Source organism: Haemaphysalis longicornis, unplaced genomic scaffold (assembly GCF_048455015.1).
Source record: "Haemaphysalis longicornis isolate Haplotype H1 unplaced genomic scaffold, Haemaphysalis longicornis Haplotype H1 scaffold_10, whole genome shotgun sequence".
Classification (NCBI taxonomy): Eukaryota; Metazoa; Arthropoda; class Arachnida; order Ixodida; family Ixodidae; genus Haemaphysalis; species Haemaphysalis longicornis.
In genome coordinates, this window is record NW_027526204.1 from 108,569,069 (window position 1) to 108,590,473 (window position 21,405).

The 21,405-nt window shown below is 51.0% G+C and overlaps 1 protein-coding gene across 2 annotated transcripts; it reads right to left on the reverse strand.

Annotated features, from left to right (window-relative positions):
- Nucleotides 1-2,550: 2,550 nt before the first annotated feature.
- Nucleotides 2,551-21,170, reverse strand: LOC144159084 (uncharacterized). Of its 2 annotated transcripts, XM_077690354.1 has the most exons (3): nucleotides 20,914-21,170; nucleotides 12,751-12,910; nucleotides 2,551-4,353 (listed from the first exon to the last, which is right to left on the reverse strand). In XM_077690354.1, the coding sequence occupies exon 3, from the start codon at nucleotides 4,254-4,256 to the stop codon at nucleotides 2,742-2,744; it is 1,515 nt and encodes a 504-aa protein (XP_077546480.1). In that variant the 5' UTR covers nucleotides 4,257-4,353; nucleotides 12,751-12,910; nucleotides 20,914-21,170; the 3' UTR covers nucleotides 2,551-2,741. The 2 variants fall into 2 exon arrangements, with proteins under 2 accessions (XP_077546480.1, XP_077546479.1); XM_077690353.1 differs by lacking the exon at nucleotides 12,751-12,910.
- Nucleotides 21,171-21,405: the final 235 nt, after the last annotated feature.

Genomic DNA, 21,405 nt, shown 5'->3' on the forward strand with positions numbered 1-21,405 from the left:
CTGAGAATTATGCCTGCACAGACGAAAGAGCGCTTTTCGAACAAGATATCGTGATCTACCATTGGAGCAGGAGGAACTTTCAAAGGCTAATATACAGTTAAACATGTAACGAAGTTGACAAAAGTTCGACATTTTCCGTTACATCCAGGTTTTCGTTGCACGCAGGCTTCGAGTTAAGGCTCGCGGGAATGGAGTATAAACAGAGCCGAATTTCGAGAAATCAGCGAAGGTGAACGCACCCTTCATGGATTTATTTCACAGAGAAAAAATGCGTGAGTTGCGCTTCCTGGTTTCGCAGGAGCTAAGGCACTACACGTTTACAAGTTTACTTAACCGCGTATTAACAAACTTAAGGAGCCTAACTTAAGTATCTTAACTTAACGTAACTTAAGTATCACTTTTGCATTTTGACGGTCTTCGGCGCCTTAACACGTTACAAGAACGAGACTTATGCTGAGAGTGTACCTTTTTGCCAACTTGATGCTCTTTGCCGCACTCGAGATTGTTCAGGGGGTGCTAGCTGGGGCACTATGCCAGGCGGCAACATTCTTTTTTCTCGCCAGCGGAGACGGCATTTAAAATTGTGCGCTTTTCTTGAAAAGGCACAACGTTTTTGTTTCTAGCAGCAGCGCTGATCACCGATGAACCGATACCACAGATAGAAGTTGAGACGCGCGACAGGGCGGCCTAACACCTCAAAACTTGAGACAGAGACAGAGAGAGAGAGAGAGAGAGAGAGAGAGCTTTATTACGCAATAATGCGAGAATGGTTCCTCAGTCCAGGAGCCCATGTGCTGTCCAGGCTGCCGTAGCCCTGGTCACAAGCAAGAGCTGGTCCTCAGGTCGACAGCTGGACAGCAGTAGCTCCCACTGCTCAGGGGAAGGGGACGGCCGGGTTCAGGGGTGCAAGGTCCGAGTTTTTTGTGCAGTCCAATAATAAGTTTGTCAGAGTTCCTGGTTCTACCTTTCAAGTTTTTTTTTAAGTGCGAGTGCACTTTATAAGCGACCCCAAACCATCCACCGGCGGCGGCGGCGGCCGCAGTGCTCCTCTATATTTAAAAAAGAAACAGCATCCGGCGCCAGGTTTCGATCCGAGGACTTTGCGGCCGCAGCGCGACGCTCTACCGACCAAGCCACGGACGCGACGCTGATATCAGTGTTAGTGACGCGCCTTATATCTTTAACGCATTCAAACTACGTCGTCAGCGGCGTGCGTTGGCGACTCAGCGGCGTTATAGCGGCTTGATAACTGCGTGGTGTACACGTGATACTACAAACCCGATGGAAGAGATGGAAGAGAAGGCGGCGAGGCGGTGGGCTGCGGGGGCCGAGCGCAAGCGCCGCAAGCGGGCCGACAACCGTGCATTCGCACTTTCACATTCTCCCCCTCGGGGAAATGCGGGGGAATTTTTTTTTTCGCCCGCACAGCAAACTACCGTGCGTTTCCATGGTGCACGTGTGAGTGCAGTTTCAGCGCCACATTCAAGTTTTGAGGCTGATAAGTGTAAATTCTGTCTCGAAACTTGAAGCTGGAGCCGAAACTGCACTCACACGTGCACCATGGAAACGCACGGTACTTTGCTGTGCGGGCGAAAAAAAAAAACTTGAAAGGTAGTTACTTTTTCCAGTTGGTGTGGTTTCACGCTACACAAGCAGAACCAGAAGTGACTGCTACGTTTTCCACGGGATGGTGCTAGCCCCTCCGTTCATCATCATCATAATGACGAATTTCGTGTTAAGCCGATTCCAGGCGTTATCATTACTGCTGGCTCCTTACGCCGTAGTGCTAGTATTCGCTGAACTAGTTCATTTCTCCGGCTGATTTTTGAGTAAAAGTACAAAAAACACTGACTGATCAGCTCGCAGACTTCGTTATATCAAGGTTAACTGCCGCAACGTTTCGTTACACAGTTCGCGAACAGAGGTCGCGTTACAGAGGTCGCGAACACATGGGCTTCAATGGGGCTGGCAATGGAGAATTGAAAACCTTTGTTAAATCCAGGAATGTGTTATATAGAGGTTCGTTACATCCAAGTTTAACTGTAGTCGGAACGGTGACATTTCTTGACGCCCAGTAGGAATTACCGTTCACCTTTATATATTCAGCTCTATTCTGTTCATTTCGGCAGGGGCGATTTCTCTCCAGAAGACAGCCCCATTTTGTATCCAGTCGGCTTTGGTTCCAAGTTTATGAATGTTGCTCGAGAGAAAATACCAGTTGATATTACTTGAAAGCAAAGGATCTTATGCATCCGTTCATGATGTCCTCCTCACACAGCCACATTGCCAAACTCATCGCAAGCCACTTCATGCGTGGTAGGTCGCTGTTCCCGATTTTCTCAGGTTTCAGGCAACAGCACGAAAAAGATTGAAGCACCCAATTTGCTTCCCATTCATCTTTTTCTGTGTGCGTAGCCACTACTTTTTGTTAATACGAACTGAAAAAAAAAACATCATACACACTTCAAACTATTGCCATCGTACATGCCTAAACTGGAACATAACAGTAGAATACAACATGAAAAAATACAATGCCAAGAAGTACACACAATAATGCATAAAAAATGACGCCAAGGCACAACCAGTATTGTTTTATTTTTAAACGATAACAGCAACCATAAACAACGTTGTCAGAAGACAAAATTTGTGGTTGGGAGCATTCCCAACTTGCAAAACTTATTCCCAACTTTATCTGAGCAAAAAAAAAAAAAGCGAAAGGCTCTAACAAATTAAAGCACACGTCATGCCTGTACAAATGACTTCAACACTGAGGAATGCATTCTTTCCACGTCACTGCGCAATGTCTCCCTGTTCTTCCCAGTACGCTTTTCCAGAACCTCGAGAAGACCCGCACTGGAGAACACCTTCTTCAGGGACTCTGCGCCCTCATGGTATCCATCCTTGTCATCGTCCGAGAACTGGCCATCACGCACCACAAATTCGGCCGCCTTCTCCAAGACTCGAGCGTTTCTCTTGAGGAGCTGTTCCATTTCGGTCACTCCTTCGACGTCGTCTTCAAGATGCCCAGACACAATGAGCCCCGTCAGCGTGAAGTTTTCTCTGAGTCCTTTCAAGATAACACTTAAATCTTCGCTCGTGATCCACCTGTACTCGCACACAGCCACGTCCGTCAGGATGCTGTTGACAAGCAAGAGCTCAGACAAAGCCTGTGCAATGTCGGGCGTGAGAAGGTACGCGTACATAGAAAAAGTCGTAACCGAGTGGTTGGACTTGAGGGCGTTGAGGACTCTAACGAGCGACTCGCTCCGATCCACAGTCATGAGGTTTTCTACGTGCGTCAGCGTCTTTGTCACTTTCACGACGTGCACGAGGCCGTCGATGAGGACGTCGAATGTGTCGCCGCTCGGATAGAAGTGCAGCATTCTCACGGTCTTGTTTTGCGCTACGGCATTGAAGAAGTTGCGCAGGACGTATTTGGGCACCGAGCTTGTGACGTCTACGGCCACGTCGGAGCAGTGCCTGTCCTCGAGAAGCAGTTTCGTGAGGTATGGGAGGAATTCTTGCTTCCACAGGATGTAGATCCTCTCGAAGACGTGAGCGTAGCGGTCCTGCTCGAACAGTGCATGGATATCTTTCAGCTCAAGGTCAACTTCGAAGAGCTCCGCGAGCTTTAACGTGCTGTTCACGGTCACCATGTCGGCGAACGCTACCACCGTTTTCGACGTGAGGTTGTTGTCGAGCAGGTTTAGGGTCTTCAGTGTAGTGTTCGCGGCGAGCGCTTCGGCGATTGCCACGGCACCTTCATCGCTTATGTCGTTGAGCCACAGGCTGAGGTCTTGCAGCGAATCATTTCCCCGCAAGAAGACTGCGACTTCTTTGGCAAATGAGTCGCCCGTGTAGGTGCTATGTACACGCAGGGATCGCAGCTTCCTGAAAATTCCTGGAAGATTTAGACTGAAGCCTTGGCCGCCAGAGTCGATGCAGAACAATTCCAGCTCCTCTAGCGATGTATCTTCATGCAGGTTCTCAAAGGCAACCTTAATTACCCTCAGCGGAGTTCTGCTGAACTTCAGCTTCCTGAGGAACCGGCTTTCAGTCAGGCTTTGGCGAAGTGCATAAGCTTGGTCGACTGAGAAATTGTCATTGTATTCAAGCTCAGTCGCTTCTGCAACATCGCCTTTCACTTTCGCAACATCAGTTATCTCGGATCCACCATCCTCAGTACTCAGCTTGCCTTGAAGGACGTTGCTGAAGTCGCCGTCTTGGTTAGTCGCTGGTGCGTCACTGTCGGCCATCTTGAATTCGAGTACCTGAGGCGCTACTTTTTTGCTAAGGATCAGCACGTTGTCGTCTGGAAGAACATAAAACAGTTGGGCTGGAACTTGGAGCCACCTGCGAGAATATGCATAGAAACATGCACACCACATTAAGACTCAAGTAGTATACATATAGTACGGCTCTAGTGAACTAGGAGCGCATATGTAACAATTTCAACATTGTGTAACAGAAATTGTAACAATACGCGACAAAAATTTGAGATTGATTTCTCAGAAGGCTATTTCATCTTAGCTTTAATCAGCATGTGAAAAATAAGTTGACATGGACACTACTAGGATGATTATCGATTGCTTTGTTGCCAATACAACATTTGTTGTTTTAACGCGTGGTCCAATTGTTGTCACTGCCGCCCGCTTGTGGGCGACTTCTGGCCGGCCAAATTCGAGTGACGGCGCAGGCTAGTCGCTGTTGCTCTGCAATCGCCCCCGGCAGCCTGCGTATAAATTTTTCATTCGTCGCTGTCGGCCACACTACCTGTTAGTTGTACCCATCGAGTTACATTTTTCGCGTCGCTGACGCTGCACGTGGTTACCCTTTGAACAGGCTTGAAGTTTTTTTGGAAGCAGCATGTAATCTTACGAGAAAGAGCTAGAGTAAGAAAGGGAGATAAACAAGGCGGGAGGGAAAAAAAGGCGAAGGGCGAATTTAGGGCGGGATGGTACAGGGGCTGTAGACACATACAGTCAACCTAGTTATACTAAGACTCCGGCCAGGACAGAAAACTTCGTTATAAGCAGGACCTCGTTAAAAGCGGGGGTAACCTGCTCTCAATATTGGAGCATGCTTTCGGATCTCTCGTAATGTGGGCCGCTTTGCATTCGCAGAACCGGCTGCAACCGGGAGCGCAAACTCGGTGCTAGGAGCGCGAACCTGTCACGCAAGAGATCACGCCACGAACGCGGGCAGTGGGTTCTCGGAGGTCGAGCGAGACGCAGGGCGGCACCTTTCTCGTTTCTCTCGTCTTGTTCGGGCACAATTTGGCCCTAAATAAAAGTTATTCTCTACCATTGTGTTCTATCCTACGTGAGTTCCCATGTTGGGTCTGAACCCGGCCTGAGACGGGTGTAAGCCTGGCTTGCAATATTCGATGTAGTGGGTTATCCTGGTGTGTATCATTCTTTCCACGAGTTTGCATAAGGTTGGTGTCAGCGATATGGGGCGGAGATTGGTGACTTTTGTCGGGTCCTTTCCCGGTTTAGGTATCGGATTAATAATTGAAAGGCGCATGTGTTCCGGGACTGTTCCCATGGTCCACTGCTCGTTTATGATTTTCAGCAGAGCTGTCTCAGTGTCTTCGGTTAAGTTCCGCAACATCTTCCAAGTGATACCGTCATGTCCCGGTGCTGAGTCACTTCTGCCATGCTTAAGGGCGGCATGAAGTTCTCCCAGCGTAAAGGGGGCGTCTAATTCTGCGTTTGTGGACTCGAGCTTGGGTGTTTCGATGGGAGCAGGTGGCGTGAGGCTGGCGTGAGGGAAAAAAGATTTAATGATTTCCTCTTCGAGCGTGTCGCTGTCTTGGCGGAGAGTAAGAGTTTCTAGCGGTGAAGGACCACTGCCTTTGTTGAGCATTTTGCGGACGATTGCCCACAGCTGCTTCATTCCTTTAGCTTTGCCGAGCCGCTCACAGGTAGAGACCCATTGGGCTCTACTGAGTTCTTCCCCGTGTTGCTTGATGAGCTTGTAGGTGTCTCTGATCTGACGGAGGGTTTGATATCTTTTACCGCTGGTCTTGTACTGATGTGTGAGCTTATTAGCTTTCTTCCACAGTGCTACCATCCGAGAATCGGCGAGTCCCGTGTCTTCTTCGCCAACTGTTTCTTCGGTGGCAGAGCTCAGATTGCTTCGCATAAGCTGAGCGAACTCTTCAATGGTGTCGAATTGAGCTCCTATGCCATCTCGGAAGTGAGACCAGTTTACGGCTCGGATGGTTGTACGCTGTTTGCGAATTTTTTTATTGACGGTAACAATAATGGGATAGTGATCACTGCCCCATGTTGAAGAATGCGTCTCCCAATGCTTGACTGCTTTCAGGGAGGAAATGGTCAAGTCAGGCGTAGTGTCGGCTTGTTTCGCATGGAGCCCTGCTCGGGTGTGTACTCCACTTGTGTTGCAGATATGAAGCGGTAATAGCTCCAGTTGATCAGCCAGGAAGCGTCCTCTCGAATCAGTGGTGGCATATCCCCAGATTCGATGCTTGGCGTTGAAGTCTCCGCCTATGATGATCTGGGTGCCACTGGCTTCGTGCACTAATTTTGGTATCCAGCTGTACTCGTCCGGCACTGTGGTGCCGCGTTTCGGTCGGTAGTATACAGAGGCAACCACCAGCGAGTGCTGTCTGCTTTTGCCGGGGAGCCCAAGCTTGACTGCCACAATCTCTCTGTTATGATTGCTTTCCTGTGAAGTCTGCATGAGAATTGCAGTGCATGACTTGTGGACTAATACTGCTGCCTGGCCTCTCTGTGAGGGAACAGGGTCTATGCGCCTTCTGGAGCCGTGGGTGATAGTTGGGTGCATGAATGTGTGATAATTTTGCAACGAAACTTTGCCTCTAGTTTCCTGTAGAAGAATAATGAGGGGTTTGTATTGGTCTACATGATATCTTCAACCTCTGGCTGCTTCGGAGGGTCCTGAACCGAAACGCAAGAAAGGGACCACCAGACTACATCCTGGCAGTCGACATAAAGAAAGCGTTCGACAATGTCAAGCAGGAACACATTCTGTCTAATCTGGCCGGGATTTACCCCAGTCAGCGTGCTCTCGATTGGATTGCCAGATTCCTGAAGGCCCGACCAATTCGACTTCGGAACACCAGCAGTGTCCAGCCTGTGACATATTATCTCGATCGTGGTGTCCCTCAGGGCTCGATTTTGGGTCCCCTGCTGTTCAATGTAGCCATGCTTACTGTGGCCCAAGAGCTTGAAACCAATACTGGTGCCCGCTACAGCATTTATGCGAACGACATCACCATTTGGACAGAGGGACGGGACTACAGTGGGAATATTGAAGATATGGCCACCGAGCTCCAGGCTGCGCTAATTGCACTTGAGGAAACACTTCCAAAACTAGGACTTACATTAGCGCCGGAGAAAACGGAACTCCTCTGTGTCAATGGAAGGCGGAGTGCCCTCCTGGCAGGGGAGGCAATCACGTTAACACTGGGGCAACATGAAATCAAGACTAAGCATGGACATGTCAGAATTCTCGGCATTCGTATACACAGCTGCAACACGGGCCACCATTGGATCATGGAACTCAAAAGGCAATGGTCTGCGGTCCTACACGCAATCAAACGCGTTTCCAACAAGTTCGGCGGAACCCGACAGACAGCCTGCACTATCCTTTTGAGATCTATTGCAATTGGTAAGATCACCTACGGGGGTACAGTCGTAACCCTGTCGAAAACAGCTGAAAAGACATTGCAAGTACTCCACCGACACATCCTTCGGACTATCACGGGGCTTCCCAAGTTCACCGATCTACGAAAGCTTCGGGACCTTGCACCCCTACCGCCAATCGAGGACATCCTCAGAAGCGCTCAGTCGTCATTGGACAACCGGCTGCACCTCACAATACAGGGCCAAGACACCTTGCTTTGGGACACCCGACGAGTCTGTACAGAAGCCCGGGTTACTCCAGGCGAAACAACCACCTTGAGTTTCCCTACCCTGCACCCCTCCAAGACTTGCACGCCCCCCGCAAATGACGCCACTTCAGCCAGAGAGAACCTCTCCCATAGGCACAATCAGCACAGCGTCAATGCAGTATTTACTGACGCCGCTCTTGATGGATTTCGCCTGGCCTTGGCCTGGTACAAACCCTCGACAAGAGAAGCCAGACGTTACGTCTGCACACTGGACCACGCAACACCTGCACAAGCAGAACTTTTGGCTATCTGGACAGCTCTGAGGGACAACACCGGGCCTTCCGTCATATATACAGACTCATTTGAGGCACTACGTAGTATTGAGGACCCAAAAACAGACGACGCCACTGCTCAACGCATCCGCCAGATACTCCAGCACAAGCAGAGGAACGACATTGACGTCAGGGTCAGCTGGACGCCGGGACACGTCGGGGATCGCGGGGGTGGTAACGAGGTGGCACATGGTCTTGCCACCTCACAATCTGGAGTTATACCTGTACATCTCCAGCCTCTCCTGCTCGGATCTCCCGACCTCCGCGATCACCCCTACGCGGACTCGCTGCCAGGCGGCCACATCGAAATGGCGCGAGTACGACGCTACCTCCGGTTTCTTCACCGCGAGAGATTAAAAAGCATTACCCCTGCACAAATCTTTAAGAATTTACCCCTCAGCCGATCGCAAGAAATATTTATTAACAAAGTACTTGCCAACACGGCCACTACACCTCATATCATTCATAAGTGGCAGACCCTTGCTGACTGGAAGAAGGGCATTGGCACCGCTGCCCCCTGCACATGTACCTTCTGCCACACTGTGTGTGAAGCAAACATGGACCATCTTATTCTGCACTGCTCCGCTTTTGATCTTCATAGACTAAACCACAGTGTTTTTCAAAATTCAAATATGGAAGCATTACATAGGGACATTCTCGAACATCCTCAACACCTGGTGACCTTAGCCGAGTTTGGCGTTGCCAGTGGCCTGGCGAGTGTGCTTTAGTGGGTGTCTACCTCCCTCCCTATTCCCCCTCTTCCCCCTCCAGCGACCTTCGGTCCTCCCCTTCCTAATAAAAGAATTTATCATCATCATCCTACGTGACAATTGTAGTGGAGGTGTGGGGTAGACTCCTGTGAAGCCTCTGGAGACGACAGTCCTACTCGACGTCGGACTGCTGCCAACGAGTTGACGCCCGTCCTTCAGCGGAGCAGTCACCAGCTTCAAGGGGCTTCACCTGCGCTCGAGCTTTTACCCATCACAACAAGGAGAGCAACGGCACACACGCTTAGCTCGGACAGCATGACCAGCGTCAGCAGAGCGCAAGGCTAGTTCGTTCTCCACCAGCCGCGAACGCCGCACGCCTTCCAAGGCGATCTCTTCGAAGACGCCGAAGACTGTTTGCGCTACTTCGAACACGTGGCAAGCTTCAACCAGTGGGACGACACCTCGAAGCTGAGAAACGTCTATTTTAGCATGGAGGAATGCGCTCGAACATGGTTCGACAACAGGGAAGGTACACCGCGCACGTGGCAGGATTTCTGCCACCAGTTCATGCTAGCGCATGCCAGTGCGGATCGTCGGGAAAGGGCCGAGCACATGCTGCGATCTCGCGTGCAGCTGCCAGCGACTTGAAGTACAAAGCCATGAGCTGGAAGACTTCCTGTTCCCCACGGGATCGGACGCCTTCCGACGGGAGCTCTTCCATCACCTCCTCAACTTCCTGGTTGTGACAGGACTACTGCAGCGCTTGTAGCCGTCGAGCCGTGGACGAGACGAACGCGACATAGCCTGTCCCCCACTCACCTCCAGGGATATGTAACATATACCCATAGAGACACAAGACCGCCCAATGCGTCAGCTGCCAAGAACTCGGACACAGAGTGGATGTGTGCCCCAATCGCACGATTTTTGCCCGCTGCCCTCACTGCAGCAAAAAGATATCGTTTGCACAAGACGCACCTGATCAGACCCACGACTGTGAACAGTACTGTTTCTTGTGTGACCGGCATGACCCCCCCCCCCACGTCATCGAAGTGCTCACGAAAAAATGCTGTGAACGAGTCACGCGATCAACGCGGAAGGAGTTCGACATCTAAATCGAACTACAAACATCCCAGCCAGGACTTGAGTGAGTGGCCGCAGCTTCCTCCTGTGACACTGCAAACATTCAACCGTTTCGTAGCCTTGCAAGACACCAGTGCAATGCCCAGTACCGCTCCTGACAACGACAGAAGCCGCAGCCGAAGCCGCAGCAGAAACAGAAGCAAGAGCAGAAGCAGAAACAGGAAGAAGGCACCACCAAATAACGGAAGTTCACACATCGGAGGGGCACCTGGAGCATACACTGACAGGATGGGAACAACAACTGACACCCAGAAGACGGCCAACACAAAGAAGGCAGTCTCAGCAAGATTTCAAGAAACCATGCTTCAGACGAAAGCAACACCCGCATTCTCAACCACGAGGGTCAGTGACAAGACCAGCGCTCCGGACCGGCTCCATCTGCACAGGTGAGCAACCTAGGCCTCCCGAACACACACAACGCGCACAACTCATACTGCGCACACACGCCGACAGACGTACGTCAGTTAGTACTTGAAATCCTTCTACAAATTCTCCCATCCCTTCTACAACAAGCCATCCAACAGGTGCTTCAACAAGCTTTAGCACCTCTCAACGCACGTTTCACACACCTAGAAAACGCACTCGCCTCCCCACCCACACATACTGGCCAGTAATAGCGCACACACCGAAATAAGCGTCTGGCACTGTTTGCCGCACCTTACGACGCAAGAAGATAGCACTTAACTACGTGGCCGAACACTCCCCCGCTGTTATCGCACTACAGGAAACCAATGGGGAATACAAATGGCCAGGATATGAATCATACACGCAACCCAGTATCATCACCAAAAAGCGCGCCCATCAATCCCCACAACCACCCAGCACGCAAGTTGTAGTTTACGTCCATCGGAATATCGCAGCCACGCAAATAGACGCCACCAAACTCAACGACACCGAAAAGGAACACGTTTGTGTTTGCATCTGTCTTTGCAGCAGCACCCTCCTTTTATTAGCAATCTACTGACTTCTGAAGCAGAACTCAAGTGTCTTACCAGATTATGCAAATTTTCTCAGAGTAAACACAGGCGATCCCAACATCCTTTTTTGTAGGTGACTTCAATGCACCACATTTTCGCTGGGGTTATGATCGCCAAACCGCTCTGAGCCGCAAGCTGGACGGTTTCATGCGTACGCAACAATTTTCGCTACTCCACGACACTCTTGAACACACCAGGCGGGGAAACCGTAGGGAACAACTCTAACCCGGACCTCGCCTGGTATAAAGGACAGATTCCCGCAAGTTGGAATAACACAGGCCAGGATGGAGGAAGCGACCACTACATCTGCTCCGTCACATTCAACTGAAGAATAAACGCCGCACGAAAAAAGATAGGGCGTGAGACGCAAATCGTTGACTGGGAGAAAGTTCGCATGAAGATGGACACATACGTAACCCCGGACAGTATGGACGAGTGGATAAGTAACCTCCGCTCTTGTACGCGCGAGTTTACGAACCGCTTTCCTGCACAGAAAACTTTCCTTTCATAGATAGACATCTTCTCACTTTGTGGAACGACCGCAAGAAAATAGTTGCAAGACTCCGAAACAACAAGGACAACATCCACATTCAGAATGAGTTGGCCGCACACAACCAAGGTATTCAGACCTATGATGATGCCCTGGCGCGACGCAACTGGCGCGAAACGTGCGAAAGCATCAACGGACGTCTCCACCTTGCCAGAATTTCGAATATACATAGAGGTCTTCTGGGGCACTCAAGACCACAGCATACCTTGACGAAAATCCAGCTCACCTTACAGCTGGGGGATGAAGAGTTACGGAAAGTGTTATGCGACACCTTTTACCCACGAACGATGGTGCACGACCTACCACATTACACGGCTCACAGTATTTCTGGCATGGACTCTGATTTTACAGCAGCAGAACTGTCTTTAGCACTGTCATACATGTCCAAAAATACTGCTCCTGGAGCGGACGGGATCACCTACGGCGTGTTGCGAAATCTTTCAGACGACCAACAAATTATACTCTTGGAATTTTTTAACGACGTATGGCGCAATGGGAAGTTATCAACACACAGTTGACAAGCGCCACCATCTGCGTCATCCCGAAACCTGGTAAACGACCTGATTCCATTTCGAATCTGAGGCCAATTTTGCTAACATCATGCGTCGTAAAAGTTTTGGAGAAAATGGCCTTAAACAGATACGAATGGCACTTAGAACAACAAGCACATCTGCCACTGACGCTTTTAGGATTTCGCCGCCACGTATCGATCCAAGACGCAGCACTGTTGATCAAGCAGGATGTCTTCTTGCGGGGAAGCAAAACCCAAACACGCACCATAGTGGGATTGGACGTCCACAAGCCGTTTGACAACATCAATCACCCAGAACGTCTGGAGAAAGTATACAGCACCCAACCAGGGTAACGCTTCTCACACTACATACGCAGCTTTCTTACCGATCGTCAAATACAGATTCGTCTAGGTGCTCCCACAACTACCCCTGCAACTCACCCGCTCACGCGAGGCACGCCAAAAGGGGCTATACTCTCGCCCACTCTTTTTAATGTCGCACTCAAGGATCTCCCACCGCAACTAGACGAAATTCCCGAGCTCAAGCATGTTATCTACGCAGATTATGTGACGCTGTGGAGCACACAAGGAAACCCAGGCGAACAGCAAGAAATCATCCAACAAGGTATCAACGTTGTCACAGCATACCTTGACTCTCTTGGTCTGAGATGCTCCCCAGTCGCTCCGTGACCCAGAGCCTGTCCAGCAGCAGTTCCGTGCACTTCTGCAACACCACCGCCTTGCCAGATGTGCCTACCCACCACCGCACCAGAAGCTTACCCGAGAAGAGGCTGTAGCCTGGCGGCAACTACAGACCAACACATACCCCCACCTTAGCTTCCTGCACATCATACACCCCACAATATATACACCAACATGCCCACACTGCAGTGAACATGCAACACTGTACCACACCACGTGGGCTTGCCAGAACACACCAGCAGCCCCCATTATTCGCACCCCCACCCTCGAACAGTGGGAGGCCGCGCTGTGCAGTTCGGACCCTGAGGACCAGCGACAGTTGGTGGACCGGGCACGCAGGACCGCAGCCGCCGCAGGGGCCCTGGACTGAGGGCTTCTCCCGCTTTCAAGCGCAAATCTGTTGAATAAATGTTTTTACCACCACCACCACCCAGAGAATAGTGAATGCATAGTAGTTTTGGAAGACCAAATCAAAACAGGAGAAGGAACACGACGCCTCATCCAACTCACGGTCAATGGTCAACCAATACCGCGAAAACCGCACTTACGCATTCTGGGATTCTACTGGCAACAGAACGGTAGAGCAGACGTATGCATGCAGCGGACACTACAGCAAATAAATCATATCCCAAATATGTTGAAAAAAATTTCTCACAAGATCGATGACGTGAAGGAAGCAGAACTCAGGCGCATTACAGAAGCCCTTGTATATACCGCGATCATGTACGGGCTTCCATACATGCGTGTCACGGAACATCAATTCCGCCAAATCAATAATATCTTGAGACGCATAACACGCATCACACTCGGAGTCCCCAGCTATGCTGCATGTACTTTTCTCGAAGGCACGCATTCAACACATTAACTGACCGATTCATCATGCACCAAGAAGCACAGTCTCATCGTCTCACAACATCTAAACAAGGTCGTGCCTTGCTGGAGCTTATGGAATACAACACTGCCAACCTACCCGTCATACCACTCACCGCACCACCATGGGATGCCATCCCATTCATCAAGATAAATCACATACCTAATCATATGAACCCCGAAGAGGACGCCCGCTGGCAAAGTAGTCACTGCAAGCATAGATTCTTCTGGCAACGCAGTCATTAATCATCACCACGACGTCCCTTCTGTGGCGACAGCGGAAATACTGGCCATAACGCAAGCCATTACTCAACATGACCACCAATCAGGGAGCATCGTCATTCGCTCTGACTCACAAGCAGCCCTGCGGGCTTTCCTTCGCAACGAACTGCCTCCAAATGTACGAGCTGCGCTGTATGGACAGCGCCATCCTGTTATCTGAATAACTTTAGAATGAACCCCTTAAGCAATGCTCGCGTCCACAATAAAGCCTCAACGGCCTGGTATTCTGACACTTCTCAGGCCTGGCCCGATACCTACTTCCTGGCAGAGGACAGGAAAGAGCGCCATCAGGAACGAAGAGCGCATATGAAGACACTCCCAATGGCCCGCAGAGAACTCCCCAGACTACCTGATTCTCTTCCGAGGAAGTACACGACACTCCTAAGGCAAGCACACACTCCCTGCCAAATGATTACACTGCATCAAATACAGAGCAATCCAAGCAGACCGCATTGCCAAGTGTGCGGCTCCATAGCCACACTCACACACACTTAATGGACCTGCCGGAGAGCCCACACACTGCAACGTCTCTCACTACCCTATCACATTTCCTCCTGGGAGGCCTGGGTTGCCCACCTCGGCAAGACGACCTCTTCGTGGACAACTCTCCTTCAGCACCTGCTCACCATCAGTGGAGAGGTCGTTTGATCTCAACCTCCTAGAGCGCGGACCCGGACGTGGGTCGTATTAATAAACGTTTACTCTCTCTCTCTCTCCTTCTTCCCTCTCTTTCTCTCTTTCTATCCTTTGAAACCCCCACCTCCCTTCCCTGGACTGGGTTGTATGAGGGTAACTCCCCGATGAGTTCAACAATATCCCTAGTTCTTTTCTCTTCCCCGCTTCCTTAATAAATCACCACCACCCCCGAACGAAAGCGTCAGCATGTACATAGAGGACATGACGCGCCTTTTTATGCGAGAGGACCCCAATATTCCGGAAGAAAAGCAACTATGACACCACATCCGTGGCGTGAAAGAGCAATTTTGGCTGCCTCGTTCGGAACCCTCCCAAGACCATCACCGAGTTCATCTCCGAGGCATCTGTGATGGAAACCACTCTGCGGCAGCGTTCGAACGTGTACGAGCGTCAGGTTGCTGCTGCAGCGCCAATGGATAGCCCTCACGCTGCCTTTGGTGACAGCATGAGTGGTCTTCGCGTCTGATACTCCCCGTGGTCCGTGAGGAGCTGCTTAAAATTGTTGGAACGGCACCACAGGCTACAGCAGGAAACATCGCGAGAATTGTACGACAGGAGATGCAGCCAGCTTTCGGAGCTTCGTCAGACCATGACGATGCGTCACCTGCACCGCCTGAACCGATGCAGCTAACGTACGCCCAGGCAGTCTGACAGCCACACCCGCTGTGCTGTCACCGACGCACGCAGCGACATAGGGTGCCAGGCAATCGGACCGTACCCTATGTACGCAGCAGCCCGGGTAACACTGGTACCGACCGGGCCTACGACAGGCTTCGCCGACCGACCCCGCAAGTCGGATGCGTGGAGGGCTCCCGATCAACTCCCCCTCTGTTACCGCTGCGGCGAGGCAGGACACATGCACCGTCAGGGTCCCTACAGGGAATTCGGGCTGCGTGGCTTCGGAGTCAATGCTCCCAGACCCAGACCTGGCCGAAGACCCCGCGCCATCGAGGAGTACCCCGCACGCCAGCGTACATCGGTCCAATCAATCCGTTGCCGTCGCCGGCCTCTTCCACGTCACCATCGCCGCGCCGATCTTCTTCGAACCGCTCCGGCTGTGACAGCGTACGCTCACCAAGCCCTGGTCGGGAAAACTATAGATGCAGCGGCCTTTGGAGGCGGGGTCGCTGAGTGCCAAAACGATCATCGAGAGCTTCCACCGTTAACAGCGTCTGCACATGACGCAGCGATGGCGGCGAATGATGGTGTGACAAACAAGTCGCTGGATATTCCCATTCATATCAACGGCCGGATCATGGACGCTTTAGCAGACACCGGAGCGAATTATTCCATTCTCAGCGGGAAAATGGCGACGCGTTTGAACGAGGTGACGACGTCATGGACAGGAGCAAACATTCGTACAGCTGGAAGGCACATTATCACGCCGATCGGTACCTGCACGGCTCGGATTAAAATTCAGGGGTCAACTTTCGTCGCAAGCTTTCTTGCCCTCTGTGAGTGCTCTCGAGATGTGATCTTTGCCATGGACTTTCTTCGTGAGTACAGGGGACGTCATCGACTTTCGAAATCGCCGGACTGCTTTCGCAACAGAATTATCCACCGAGGAAAGTGATTGCAATCGTATACCAGTGGTATAGGTATCACGGGCGACAACGTCACCATGTCTCGCGATCAAGTTTGCTGGTCGAAGTTTCATGCGAGGGAATGCCCTATGGTGAAGCAGTGACGGACGCAAACCTGTCTCTCCTGTTCAAACTGGGAGTGTGCGCGGCAAGAGGCATTGCCCGGTTGATCGATGGACGAACGCAAGTGCTCGTCATAAACTTTAACAGTGAGCACCGTCATCTATTTCGGGGTACTGTCAGAGCTTATGTCGAGAAAATTAAGAGGTTCGTAGAATGCTTCACGCTTGGAGAAGTCAGTGTTGCGAAAGACAGAAAAACCGATTCGACCGTTAATGTAGACATCAATTCACAACTGCTTCGAGAACTCCTGCAGGAATTTGAGAAATGTTTTTCTTGCTCATGTAAAGTACGACGGAAAAAATTACGATGCGCCGCATCATAACCGATGAAAACACGCGACCCATATGGCAACAGCCGTACCGCGTGTCAAGTAAGGAGCGAGAAGTTATTCAACCCCAAGTGAAAACCATGCTCAACGACGACGTCATCCAGTCATCAAACAGCACTTGGTCTTCACCTGCTGTCTTTGTAAAGAAACAAGATGGAACACTGCGCTTCTGTGCTGATTATAGAATTAATAGTGCGACAAAAAGGACGTTTACCCGTTGCCACGCATAGATGACTCTCTGGACAGGCTTCGGCGGGCTAATTACTGTTCGTCCATCGACTTGCGAAACGGCTACTGGCAGGTAGAGGTTGACGAGAGAGACCGCGACAAAACCGCATTCGTCACGCCGGATGGTCTCTATAAATTTAAGGTGCTTCCGTTCGACCTGTGTTCCTCTCCAGCCACATTACAAAGAATGATGGACTCCGTACTGAGCGGCTTGGAGTGGCAAACTTGCCTTGTGTATGCACACAGACGACGTTGTTGCGTTTTCGACATTTCAAGAGCCCCTCAGCAGGCTCAGGCAAGTACTGGAGGCAGTGCGCTCAACTGGTTTGCCGCTGAAACCGGAGAAGTGTCACTTTGGTTTTACAGAGCTCAAGTTTCTGGGACATGTTGGCAGTGCGGAGGAAGTTCGACCGGACCCGGGAAAAACGGCCGCCGTTGCCTGTTTTCCGCCCCTCGAGATAAAAAAAGGTCTAAGGCGCTTCCTTGATATGCGCGTATACTGCCATCGATTCATTGAAGGCTTCTCCAGGATTACTGAGCACCTTACATGGCTGATCAAGGAAGACGTGCAGTTTGTCTGGCACGAAAATCAACAGAAAGCCTTCGACGAGTTGCGCCAGCGCATGCAGTCACCCCCTGCATGGGCGTCGGCAGGATTACCATTGTATTGAGGGCGAATGGGGAAAGAGTGAGAGGGCGGGGGGGGCAAGTGCCTCTTTTTCACCCCCCTGCCGACGCCCATGACTCCCTGTGATCGCGCATTTCGACGAGGATGCGGAAACAAAGCTTCATGCGGATGCCAGCAACACCGGACTAGGGGCCATGCTTGTCCAACGGCAAGAAGGTACCGAAAGTGTGACCACCTACTCAAGCCGCACCCTTTCACGTGCCGAGTCGAATTGTTCAACGACCGAAAAGGAGTGCCTAGCGGTAGTGTGGGCCATTACCGAATTTCGCCGTTATCTGCATGACAGGCAGTTAAAAGTGATCACTCATATCATCACTCCCTCTGTTGGTTAACCAACCTGAAGGACCCATCGGGCCGTCTTGCGCGTTGGAGTCTACGGCTACAGGAATTCGATTTAAGGATTTTTCACAAGTCAGGGCGGAAACGCAATGACGCTGACAGCCCGTGCCCCTGTCGAAATAACCAGTGAAAACGGTTTAGAGGACACTGCCTTCCTCGGTGCCATCAGTTCATCAGATATGGCGACAAGGCAACGAGCTGACCCAGACCTTCAAGTGATTATCGATCATTTGGAGGGATGACGTTCTGTTGTACCACGTAGCCTTGCGCAAGGGTTACCTTCGTACTGTCTTCGGAGCGGTGTCATCTACAAGAAGAACGCGAAGGCTACGGGGAAGCTGTACCTTCTCGTGGTGCCGCTGCATCTTCGGGGCGAAATTCTTATTGCGCGCCATGACGTCCGTACACTTGGGATTGGCACGAACCCTCGCTAGAGTCCACCAGAGCTATTACTAGACTAAACTAGCTTCTAGCGTAAAACGACACGTAAGAACATGTCACGAGTGTCAGCGCCGCAAGACGCCACGACTTAAGCCAGCGGGATTTCTGCACCCGATGACGCCACAAACGGTACCATTCGAGCAAGTCGGCTTAGACCTCCCAGGACCTCTTCCTCTCCCGTCATAAGGTAATAGGTTGATTGTGGTGGCAACCGATTACCTGACACGTTACGCGGAGACACTACCTAGAGGCACAGCCTCCGAGGTATCGAGTTTATTTCTACGTGAAATTGTGCTACGACACGGCGCCCCATCTGCGGTCATCACGGACAGGGGAACAGCCTTTACGGCGCAATAAATGCAAGACGCCCTCAGTCAGAGCGGCACCTCACATCGCAAGACAACGGCTTAACACCCACAGACCAACGGATTAACTTAAAGACTGAACAAGACACTAGCCGACATGATCTCCATGTGCATAGATGTCCAGCACAAGGCAAGGGATGAAGTACTATAAAGTACATCACTTTCGCCCATGATACCGCTATGCAAGAGACAACCCGGTTCACCCCTTTCCGTCTCGTCTATGGCCGTGAGGCTCGAACGATGCTGGACGCGGTGTTGTATTGTGAAATCGACGACGAAGTAATTCAAGAAGCCGAGAATTTCACCCAGCGCGCTGAAGAAGCCCGTCAGCTAGCTCGATTTCACATTTTGAGGCAGTAGACGACCGATGCAGCAAGTTCAAACTCACGTCGAAGAGAGGTGAAGTACAACCTGGGAGATCATGTTTGGGTGTGGACTCCGATCCACCGCACGCGTACGTCCGAGAAGTTACTCCACCGCTACGTCGTACCGTGCACAGTGCTACGGCGACTCACCGACGTGAGCTACGAAGTCGTCCGAGATGGGACTGGGCAGACCCGACGTCATCCACGAGCTGATATAGTTCATGTGGTACGGATGATGCCGTACTTTGCGCGGTAATACGCCTCCGCCATCAGTGTTACCCAATTCTTGATTTTTGTTATTTTTTTATTGGGGACGTACAAAAATTGAATGTGATCCTGACTTGACCTTGCACTTATGATAAGGTATTTGCGTGTTAGTTCCAAGATTGAATTTTTATTTTTCCCTTCTCGTTAGCGTAGCGTCTTTCTTTGACTGCTCTCACGCTCTCCCTCATGTCCGGTCTTTATGCTATATAGCACGCCCGGTCTGTTTTCGGTTGATTGTAGGGCTCCGGATTAACTTTGTCCACCTGGGCATTTTTTACGGGCGCCGAAATCTCGTACACACGGACGTTTTTCCTTCTCGCCTCCATCAGAAAAGCGGCCACCGCGGTCGGAGATCTGAACCCGCGTCCTCGTGCTCAGCAGCGCAACGCCTTAGCCACTCAGCCACCGCGGCAAGTCGGTCTGTGTTTTCAAAAGCACCGAGACGATGCCTCTTTGAGGAGGGTAGTAATGCCGCATGCTTTCGGACTTTCGCGAAGTAGGCTGTGTTGCACGCGCAAGAACCGGCTGCAACCGGCAAAGCAAACTCGGCGCCGGTTTCTCGCTGAGCTTGTCTGAGCTCGCCAATGGAGGCGCAAGCGCACGTTCTATGCGAGGAGAAGATCACGCCACGAACGGAAGCGGGAAGCGTTTTCTCGGAGGTCGAGCGAGACGCAGGGCGCCGTTCTCGTTTCTCTCGCCTTGTTCGGGCACAGGTTCGCCCCAAAATAAAAATTCCTTCTTTACCCTTGTGTTCTCTTCTACGTGACAATATGCTCCAGGGGGGAAACGAAAATTTTCAGACAAAGGAAGAATTAGAATAAGCCATTTAATTGTAACGATCGTTTAATTATTGCAATTGCGTGAGTGACAAAAGCAAAGAATAAAAGGCAACTACTGTCAATCAATGACGGCTTCCAGGGCGTCAACTACGAATGAAAGGTGATACGCGCTTGCCTCTGAACTGCCCGCATCTAGGAAGCCACATGCTTCTCCCCTCCCCTTTCCCCCTTTCCCACAACTGCCAAAGTACGAAAACAGTCCTGAGCTGCTGAACACTACTCCGCACAGGCAAATCGAAGTGTCCAAAAATAAAACATCCTGCGAAGCACAGCGCCCCCTCGCAGTTGCATCGTAGAAGCATCTCTCCGGAAAAAGCTAGCGGCGTCACTGACCCAGTGCGCGAAACAACGGCAAACAAGTTCGTTCATTCAGTTCGGACTTCGGTCATTCAGTCGTGACTCAATCAAGGTCGGCCACTAGAAACACCCACAAAGCGAACGTGAAACTTCACTGGGGCCAATGTCACTTATATTCACCAAAAATAATAATCTCGATCCCGAACCACATCACGAACACGTGCGTCGTGCCAGCACGCGCGACAGTTATAACATGCATGCAGACGTGCAAAGCGCAGAAAATTCGGATAGTGGTCACAACTGTCGTACGAACACTAGCAACAAAGGCTGCAAACATGGAGCTAGTAGCGCGCAGCAAATGCCGGCAGACGTGAAACGTTGCATGTTATGTTGCTTACCTCAAACTTCAAAAGTTGCAGGTGATGTCGCAGCAGAGTTCAAATGCTGTTGCCTCTCTTGAACGCGTTGCGACGGAAGCGATATAATCCAGGTGCTACAAAGCAAGTTATGACAAACGACTTGGCACCTTTGCGTTGCCTGTCATGGGTCTTGAGAGCTGAATAGCTAGTCAATAATACAGTACATTGTTTTTGTCACGCGGACGTAGTTGCGTTGCAGTGGCTGCGCTCTAGTCTCTGCTCATGAGGAATCTGAAAGATTCTAGAGACGTCCGCATAGCGCCTCGTAGCGGGACGTTCGCTAGTGATACACATTGCTTGGTCGGTTGCAACATTTTGGAACGCGCTGGCTTTTACACTCAATAGAACGTAGTATAAGCTATTATCGTTATCTTTTTTCTTCTTTTTGCGGGCGGGTAAGTTTGCAAAAAAAGGGAGAAACAAAAGCGTCCCAGCGAACGACTTCGTCTTAATCAGCTATTCGCAACGCTA